General features: G+C 40.7%; 1 protein-coding gene across 1 annotated transcript; it reads left to right on the forward strand.

Moving 5' to 3' along the window:
- The first annotated feature begins 938 nt into the window (after window positions 1-938).
- On the forward strand, window positions 939-10,482 carry LOC311265476 (protein NLRC3-like). Its single transcript, XM_084367158.1, has 10 exons — window positions 939-2,534; window positions 3,216-3,389; window positions 3,631-3,804; window positions 5,992-6,165; window positions 6,246-6,419; window positions 6,997-7,170; window positions 7,594-7,767; window positions 7,952-8,125; window positions 8,744-8,917; window positions 9,143-10,482. The coding sequence occupies exons 1-10, from the start codon at window positions 1,186-1,188 to the stop codon at window positions 9,171-9,173; spliced, it is 2,772 nt and encodes a 923-aa protein (XP_084223284.1). The 5' UTR covers window positions 939-1,185; the 3' UTR covers window positions 9,174-10,482.

Raw genomic sequence — 10,482 nt, forward strand, 5'->3', positions numbered from 1 at the left:
AGCCAGGAACACTTCTTACCATATGCCCTGGAGCCGACTGTCCGTTTTGTAATTTATTTCTTTTTTTACTTTTGGGCCTGGCTGTTACAGAGATTTCCAGCACTTTGTGAATTGTACTGTTGAAAGAAAACTGGTCTACTTCTAAAGTCTATCAGGTATCGCCAAGACCTGAACATATTTTGTATTATTTGATCAGTAGATCAGTGTTGAATATTGCTGGGAGGAAGAAACAGTCACAGAGAGCTGCCTCTGCTGTCAATTGAACATGTACAGCAACAACTGAACTTCATAACCTGGACTTCGTCATATATTCTTAAAATGATCGCCTTGTACTGGTAATGAAAATACTCACCAGATTGTCAAATTTCCTTTCTTTTTTCTTGCAATTTTTTCCCTTTTTTAGTGAGTCATGCTCTGCAGGAGGTTTTTGAAGAACATAAGCTCAGTCTGAGGAGGAGGTATGAATGTGTGACTGAAGGAACTGATGAAACAGGAAGTGGATCCCTCTTCAACAGCATCTACACTGAGCTCCTCATCACAGAGGGACACAGCAAAGTGGTTAATACCCAACATGAGACGAGGCAGCTTGAGACAGCTTCCGAAACACCTTCCGAGACACCTTCCGAGACAGCTTCCAAGACTGCTTCTGAGACACTTTCCGAGACACCTTCTGAGACACCTTCCGAGACAGCTTCCAAGACAGCTTCCGAGACAGCTTCCAAGACAGCTTCCGAGACACCTTCCGAGACACCTTCCAAGACAGCTTCCGAGACACCTTCCGAGACACCTTCCGAGACAGCTTCCAAGACAGCTTCCAAGACAGCTTCCAAGACAGCTTCCGAGACACCTTCTGAGACACCTTCCGAGACAGCTTCCAAGACACCTTCCGAGACACCTTCCGAGACAGCTTCCGAAACACCTACCGAGACACCTTCCGAGACAGCTCCCGAGACTCTCCATGACACTCCAATCAAGTGCCATGACATCTTTAAAGCCCAGCCTGACCAACAGAAACGCATCAGAGTCGTTCTAACAAACGGTGTTGCTGGCGTTGGAAAAACCTTCTCAGTGCAGAAGTACGCTCTGGACTGGGCAGAGGGCTTGGAAAACAAAGAAGTCAGTCTGGTGGTTCCGCTTTCGTTCAGGGAGTTGAACTTGATCAGAGATGAGCAGTACAGTCTTCTCATGCTGCTCCATGTTTTCTACCCAACATTGCAGAAGGTCACAGCAGAGCAGCTCGCTGTCTGTAAACCTTTGTTCATCTTTGACGGCCTGGAAGAAAGCAAATTTTCACTGGATTTCCACAACAATGAGGTTGTGTCTGATGTCACACAGAAGTCATCAGTCAACGTGCTGTTGACCAACCTTATCAAAGGGGATCTGCTTCCCTCGGCTCTGGTCTGGATAACTTCCAGACCTGAAGCAAGCAGTCAGATCCCTCCAACATGCGTTGACAGGGTAACTGAAGTGCAAGGCTTTACTGATGCCCAGAAGGAGGAGTACTTCAGGAGACGATTTAGTGATGAAGAGCTGTCCAGCAGTATCATCTCACATGTCAAGGCATCTAAGAGCCTCAACATCATGTGTCTAACCCCAGTCTTCTGCTGGATCACTGCCACAGTTCTGGAGCACATGTTGGCTACAGACCAGAGAGGAGAGCTGCCCAAGACCATGACTGACCTGTACTCACACTTCCTACTGGTTCAGACAAAGAGGAAGAAGCAGAAGTATGATGATGGACATGAGACGAGTCCACAGGAGCTGACGAAGGTTGATAAGGAAGTTCTTCTGAAGCTGGGGAGGCTGGCGTTTGAACATCTGAAGAAAGGAAACATCATGTTCTACCAAGAAGACCTGGAACAGTTTGGTCCTGATGTCACAGAGGCCTTGGTGCACACAAGAGAGTGTCTGATCTTCCAGAAACCAGTCTACTGGTTTGTTCATGGAGTTCAGGAGTTTCTGGCTGCAGTCTACATGTTCTACTGTTACACAAATGGAAACACAACAACACTGAAGGATTTCTTGAAAGATTGGGATGATGATAATAATGACAGGGACAATGACCATTATTTAGCCCTGGATAACTTCCTGTATAGCAACTTGGAGAAGTCTCTCAAAAGCAAAAATGGCCACTTGGACCTGTTTGTCCGCTTCCTTTATGGCCTCTCTCTGAAGTCCAGCCAGAGGCTCTTAGGAGGCATTCTGGTTCGGACAGAGGAGAGTCCAGAAATCATCCAGAGAGCCACCAACAACCTGAAAAACAAGAAGTCAAGCACTTCTCCTGACAGAAGCATCAACATCTTCCACTGTCTGATGGAGATGAATGACCACTCAGTTCATGTGGGGATCCAAGAGTTCCTGAAGTCAGAGAACAGACCAGAGAAGCAGCTCTCCGAGATCCACTGCTCAGCTCTGGCCGACATGCTGCAGATGTCAGCGGAGGTTCTGGATGAGTTCCACCTGGGAGAGTGCAAAACAACAATGGAGGGACGATGGAGACTGATTCCAGCAGTGAAGAACTGCAGAAAGGCTGTGTTAGTCCAGATGTGGTTATTATCATTATGTAATTTAAGCAAGTTTTGGCATTTGGACAGGAAGAGCTCAAGTTTCAAACCACAAAACCTGTAATCAGTGGCTGACCAAATCATGCTGACTAGCTGAGCTACAGCCTCTCATGTAAAAGGATAAGTTCACCAAAAATGAAGAAAAACATTGGTCATTATCTACTCACCCCAATGCCAATGATGGGTTTCATAGTCAACAAAACGTATCAGGAGCTTCACAGTAAAACTGTTTCTCAGCTACAGCCATTAACTTTTGGTGTAGATCAAGATAAAGGGATGTAGTGTTTTCAATATTTCTTCTTGATGTAAAATGGTGGCTCATTTCTTTGAGTGAGTACAATTTGATGCAGATCCAAATAAAAAACTAAATATGGATCTAGTGGATTTAAATATGCTTTATTTGATGTTGGACTAGGCTTGATTGAATTACAGGACTGTACTACTGAGTGCCATTCTTGTTTTTTATGAATATTTTATGGACTATGAACCGTCATCCTATTTTTCACTGGCATAAGGGTGCATATTTTTAATTTTCATCTTGGGTGAACTAATCCTTTAATATGACTTTTGGTGCAAAATGAAGAATCAATTTTTTATACAGAAGTGTCAGATTTTGTCATATTTTAAGTTTTCTATTCTCTCTCATTACAGACTTAGTTCCTGTGAACTGTCAGAGACTCATTGTGAAATCATTGCCTCAGCTCTGAAGTCCAACCCCTCCCACCTGAGAGTGCTGGACCTGTCTGGCAACAAGCTAGAGGACTCAGAAGTGAAGCTGTTGTCTGGTGGACTGGAGAGTCCAAACTGTAAACTTGAGAATCTGGAGTTAGTTCATGTATTTTGCTTTCACACAATTTGCATATAATACTTACATACTATTGCATAGGTAAAGTTTTGAATACAGGACTTTTACTTGTCCAGGAGAATTTTAAGTGTTTTATTAGAGCCCTCACTGAAGTAAATGATCTGAATACATCTTCCAACAACAAACTACACATTTACAACCTAAACACTTCTGATTAGATCATAGATGGATTTTTATTGACATCCTTTACTCTTTATACAGATTGACTCTCTGCAGTGTGTCAGAGATCGGCTGTGCTTCTCTGGCCTCAGCTCTGAAGTCCAACCACTCCCATCTGAGAGTGCTGAACCTGGGTAACAACCAGCTGCAGGACTCAGGAGTGAAGCTGTTGTCAGGTGGACTGGAGAGTCCAAACTGTAAACTTGAGAATCTGAGGTCAGTTTATGTATTTTGCTTTCATACAATGTGTATATAATACTTAATACTTTTAGTATATTTTACTTTTATATATGTGTATATTTACCACAGTAAAGTGCACCATATGCATCAATGCACCGGTAATTAAACCACACACATCAAATATAACAGTTAAACAATGAGAGGGAACATTTTATGAGAGTACTTTTACCTTTTTTTTTTATGACTGTTATGGATGCCATTGTTCCGATTAAGACCAAAGACTGACAAATTAAGACCAAAGACTGAAAAAATTAAGACCAAAGACTGACAAATCCCTCAGTATCTGTTCCTCCTGAACCACTGTCCAACAAGTCATGCAATGACTTTGCAGCCTTTTTTACAGATAAAATTCAGAGGATAAGACAAACAGTAAGTGGCTCCTTCTCAGGAAACTTGGTTATGTCACCAGTTCCTCCTCAATCTTCTAGACATCTAGAAAAGTTTCAACTCGTAGACCATGCATCTCTGACAGTAACGGTTAAGAATTTAAAATCCACGACCTGCTGCCTTGATATGCTGCCTACAAATTTGTTGAAAAATGTTTTTAATTGTGTTGCACCAGAAATATTGAGGATAGTAAATACTTCTCTTTTATCAGGACAATTTCCCAAGGCCTTGAAAGCTGCAGTAATCAAACCTATTTTAAAGAAGCCTAACCTGGATGCTTCAGTATTAAGTAACTACAGACCCATATCAAACCTTGCATTTTTGTCAAAGATCATTGAGAGAGTTGTTTATCAAAAAATTAACTCTTTCTTGACCCAAAACAATCTCTTCAACGCTTTCCAGTCTGTTTTTCGACCACACCACAGCACTGAAACTGCACTTATTAAGGTGTTAAATGACATACGCCTTAATACTGATGCATCAAAAACTTCAGTGTTGGTATTACTGGATCTGAGTGCTGCATTCGACACAGTTGATCACAACATGTTGCTCGATAGACTGGAGAAGTGGGTCGGAGTTTCTGGTACGGTGCTAAATTGGCTCAAATCTTATTTAGAAGATCAAGACTTCTTTGTGTCGCTAGGCAATTGTGAATCTGAGCGAACAAAGATGACACGTGGAGTCCCCCAAGGCTCTATTCTTGGGCCACTTTTGTTTAATATCTATATGCTCTGGCCCAGATCATGGAGTATCATAACATCTCTTACCACTCATATGCTGATGACACACAGCTCTACATCACAGTCTCACCATATGACTACAGGTCTCAGTAAAAAATCAATCAAGCAGCTGCAGCTCATCCAGAATGCTGCTGCCAGAGTCCTGACCAACAGCAGGAAAATGGACCATATCACACCTGTCCTTAAATCCCTGCACTGGCTCCCTGTGAGCCAAAGGATAGAGTTTGAAATCCTGTTACTGGTCTACAAATCACTAAATGGTCTTGGACCTAAATACATGTCAGAGCTGCTGGTGGGATATGAAGCATCCAGAGCCCTCAGGTCATCAGGGACAGGTCTACTCAGTGTCCCCAGGGTCAGAACCAAGCAGGGTGAAGCTGCATTTAGCTTCCATGGTCCTCACCTATGGAACAAACTCCCTGAACGCCTGAGGTGTGCACAAACTGTCAGCTCATTTAAATCAGGGGTGAAAACATTACTGTTTACTGCAGCTTTCGTATAGTGTAAGACCTTTCTTTTGCCACTGCCTTTCACCGAAGCAATTTTAAGGCTTTGAACTGCACTGTAACTTTTATTTTCTCTGTGACTTTTGTTTTATGTTATTGTGCTTAACTTGTTTTAATGTTTTATTTTAATGTCTATTTCTTAACTTGTTTTAATGTTTTGTTTTAATGTCTATTTCTTAACTTGTTTTAATGTTTTGTTTTAATGTATTTTAAATGCTTTTACTGTGATTGTATGCGCCTGTAAAGCACTTTGAGTTGCCTTGTGTCTGAATTGTGCTATACAAATAAACTTGCCTTGCCTTTTATATTTAAAGCACAGTTTGCATATCATACTTACATACTTTACATTGGTACATTTTTGAATGCAGGACTTTTAACTGTCCAAGAGCATTTTCCCAGTTTGTTATTAGAGCCCTTACTGAAGTGAAGGATCTGAATATCTCCCAACAATAAGCTACACATTTACAACCTAAGCACTTGTGATTAGATAATAGGTGGATATTTATCTACATAATTTATACTTTATACAGATTGGCGGTCTGCGGTTTTTCCGACATTGGCTGTGCTTCTCTGGGCTCGGCTCTGAAGTCCAACCCCTCCCATCTGAGAGTGCTGGACCTGGGTAACAATGACCTGCTGGATTCAGGAGTGAAGCAGCTGTGTGGTTTTCTGGAGAGTCCTCACTGCAGGCTTGAGACACTTATGTGAGACATTAGGAGAGGGTGGACAGTAGGGGAGGATGGGACGTTGTCTTCTAAAGTTACATCATTTATTCTTCATTCAGATTTCAGAGCTGCGATTTGACAGAGATTGGCTGTGCTTCTCTGGGCTCTGCTCTTCAGTCCAACCCCTCCCATTTGAGAGAGCTGGTCCTGTGTAGTAACGAGCTGCAGGATTCAGGAGTGAAGCTGCTGTGTGATTTTCTGGCGAGTCAACACTGTAGACTGGAGAAACTGGGGTTAGTTCACTTACTTTCTGTTACTATTGTATGTCTTATATGTTTAATTAACTCCTTATTAAACCGAATTTATGTTCAATTATGTTGAATTTCCGTTGTTCATGTTTTTGTATTTCTTGTACAAAATTTTGTCCATAGTATTAATAGACTGTAAAAATGTTACTAGTTTGAGTATATTAATGGTTAGAATTTTTGGTAAATGCAAACATCTGTATACAGAATCTCCTCTGATATTTGTTTTTAAATTGATAAGATACGTTGCTGAAGTAGGCTACAAATATTTCTTTGGTTTCTGTCCATTTCGATGTGTTTTCACAATGAGTGTCTGATTACAAGCTAACAAACTTGACTGTGATCAGCAGCATGATATTAATCTGTGTTGGCATGATTTGTTTTATGAAGGTTGTGGTGACATTTGTCAGATATCTGTAGAAGGCTGACATAACGATGGTCCATGTTAACGGAACGAAAAATTGACACTTTAATGATTAGGACATATTAATGTTAGGCTAACATTTAAATTCTGATCACATCTGAGTGGATGATAGATTGATTTTTATCTTCATCATTTATTCAGGTTGAGTTCTTGCAGTTTGTCAGAGATGTGCTGTGCTCCTCTGGCCTCAGCGCTCAAGTCAAACCCATCCCATCTGAAAGAGCTGAACCTGAGTAACAATGAGCTGCTGGATTCAGGAGTAGAGCTGTTGTGTGGTTTTCTGGAGAGTCCACACTGTAGACTGGAGAAACTGAGGTCAGACATCCTTTTATTTCACATCTGTGCTGAGACTAGTATGACATGGAAGTTGTGGTTAGACTAAACTGAAGACATTGGGCTGATATTACACTAAAAATCCTTTAGGCTCTTTGGAAACTTTCTGATCTTTATTTGAAACTTAAATCAGTCTATCTGGGTTCTTTATTTGTGTTTGGCTGCACAACATGAGTTGGTATAGAGGGGCAAAGCCCCCTCCCCCTTTCTGGTGGACCACCATGGGACCTTTTTTCAGAAAAAAATGTACACTAGTGACAATTATTTTTGATCCTGTTTGAATTGACTTTATTCATGTGGCGGCCATTTTCTAAACCTTCTTTAGTTCTGAACAGAATATTAAACAAGAATGATTTTAAGCAAGAACACTGTCTTCTAAAGTGTTTTTAAAAATGTTTTATTCAGATTGTGGCGCACCGGTATGTCACAGAATGGCTTTGCTTCTCTGGCCATTGCATTGAAGTTCAACCCCTTCCATCTGAAAGAGCTGCTGCTGAGTAACCACGAGATGCAGGATTCAGGAGTGGAGCACCTGTGTGATTTTCTGGCGAGTCCAGACTGCAGACTGGAAACTCTTGAGTCAGTTCAAAGAACATCTGTTATTTTCACTCTTTTTTAACTTTTTGTGTTTTACATTTTTTAATCTGCATCCTATCGGGTTCAGGTGTTTTGAGTTGCCATTTCTCAACTTCTGCATTTTAAATACACTGGATGATTTCAAGCAGAAAGGTGTCTAACGTTACATAATTTATTCTTTATTCAGTCTGTCCTCCTGCAGTTTGTCAGAGATCAGCTGTGCTTCTCTGGCCTCAGCTTTTAAGTCCAACCCCTCTCATCTGAAGTACCTGGACCTGGATTGCAATGACCTGTCGGATACAAGCGTGGAGCTGCTGTGTGGTTTTCTGGAGAGTCCACAGTGTCGACTGGAGAATCTTACGTCAGTTAAAAGTCTTATGTTTTATTACCAATTTAAACTTACTCCTCACCAAACTAAACTTTGGCTACAAATATATATAAGATAAAATTTACTTTTGTTCATACTTTCATGTTTCTTGTGCTAAATGCAGTGTGCAGTCACAAAAGATTTCTGCTTCTCTAATAAACTGTAGAAAATGGCCACTGTCAGTTGTATACAGAAGATCCTCTGAACTAATATTTATTTAAAAGGTGATAAACCCATGTTATTAACGATGACAGTGTCCATTATAGGCAGTCAGCACCCTGTTGCTCACGCTTGTACTCCATTGGCAAAAACAAGCAGCTGGGCATTGGTCAAAACAGTGACAGGTAGATGCATGGAGAAACAAACTAAAACCCAAAATATCTTTGTCGCATGACTTCTGATGGAGAAATGCCTCCAGAAAATGAGAGAACACACTTAAGAGTGTAGTATTAGGACATCTTAGTAGAAGGCAGACATGATAACAGAATGACAAAGTTACTCTACTAAGTTTAAGGAGAAGCTTGTTGATGAAGATGTTGAACTACTTTAAAACCAGAACACCTGTGATTGACTTATAAATAGTTTTTTTATCTGCATTATTTCTTTGTTCAGACTGATGTATTGCAGTTTGTCAGAGAACTGCTATGCCCACCTGGCCTCAGCTCTGAAGATCAACCCCTCCTGTCTGGGAACCCTGGACCTGAGTGGAAACGACATCATTTATTCTGATGTAAAGCTGCTGCGGGATCATTTGCAGAATCCAAACTGTAGACTGAAGGAACTGAGGTCAGTAATGAGTTGGTTCACGCTGGTTTCAGCAGTAGTGTACTGAACACAGTCTCACAATTTTTTTTCTAGTTTTCTATGTCGCGATGATATCATGAATTCAATAATCGTCCAGTGAAAACATGATCCGGTGACAGCCCTAGCTGCATCACTGACCAACAGCTGATGAAGGGACCCTGTGTAAACACTAATTTATGATTTCTCTTGTCTCTCTTCTCTCATCAGATGGGATCCATGTACATATATGATTGAATAAACACGCTGGCTGTGTTGATTAAAGATCAGTTGTTCTGCTGATGATGCAGAGAGGTTGAAACAGCAGCATCAGCCTGTCAGTGATGTATGTATAATTATGTGCTACAGGTTATCAAATATGTTGCTTTTCTTTTAAATATGGCCTGAAGTCCCTCCAGATTTTTCACTTTCCACTGTTTTTGTCCGATTCCCGACTTTTAAATGACTCGCAACCTTGAACATGACAGTATGATATTTGAACTTCCCATCCTGAGTGTGATGGCAGAGGAAAATGGCCGCCATGTGATTGCGCTATCAATCAATCAATCAATCAGTCAATCAAGTCATCAAGTTAAGAAGAGCACTGCTTAATTATCTGGCCACCCTACTGCTAGATGTGCATGCAGAAAATGGAGGGGTAGATGCAAGGGTTGTATTAGGATCGCGCCTCCCCACCACCTGTAGTTCATTCATTCACCTCCTCCACCTGAAATCTGCATATTATTTTATTTAGCCTTTTTAAATGTATTCAGATATTCTGAACCCACAAATGCTTCAGCAGTATAGCTCTACTTATGACAACATAACGCCACAATAACACTAATTAAAATGATTTGTCTATTATGCTTTCTGCTGCAGCTCCACCTTGTGGAATGATGGAGAATTTCAGTCATTTTCCACAATCTATTTCTAACTAATTTTACAAGTTTGTAGCAGTCCCATTGCTTAAGACTTGCTATCTTCCTTTTTTTTGGGCTGTTTTTTGGTGTTTATATTTTTATGTAGGTTGGGCTGGCTTGTAAGCATGCCAGTATTGCCACAAGTTGATGTGGAAAAGCAGTGTCCAGCATGCATGCTTGAAGACCTCTCTAAAGCTCCAGCTATTACCTCCAATATCAGACTGTGTCACATTGTCGTTCTATCAATACCAAAGAAGTTTTGAGATTTTCCTGTGAGCGCCAACAGCATCCTTATGCAGAACAAGGACAGTGGAATAACTCATACATGTCAGCTACTCCACTGGGTTAGCCATAAATGTTTACAACTTTTATAATATATATGTACGTATATGTTTGACATACTGGATGTAACAAACAGGCCTCCACTTCAACTTGTGAGTGTTTTCCAAATGGAAAGCATTATGTGTGATGACAAATACATAGAAAAGAAGTCAAACTTGATTTATTCATTTGTTTTTTTCAACATGAACTGTAAAATGTCTTGGCACAGTGAGTTGAAAACATTGCACATAGTTGTGTTCTTGAGAGTATCTAATATGTTTTTTGATAAAAAAAACATTCAACTGAAATTGTAGAGGAATTGCCTTCTTT

The sequence above is a fragment of the Pagrus pagrus genome (assembly GCF_965226575.1).
Source record: "Pagrus pagrus genome assembly, chromosome: 11".
Taxonomy (NCBI): Eukaryota; Metazoa; Chordata; class Actinopteri; order Spariformes; family Sparidae; genus Pagrus; species Pagrus pagrus.

Coding starts and splice junctions, on each gene's coding strand:
- LOC311265476 (XM_084367158.1), top strand. CDS start 1,186: ATGCTGCTCCATGTTTTCTACCCAACATTGCAGAAGGTCACAGCAGAG. Junction 3,390..3,630: donor TGTAAACTTGAGAATCTGGA/GTTAGTTCATGT, acceptor CTCTTTATACAG/ATTGACTCTCTGCAGTGTGT. Junction 7,171..7,593: donor TGTAGACTGGAGAAACTGAG/GTCAGACATCCT, acceptor TGTTTTATTCAG/ATTGTGGCGCACCGGTATGT.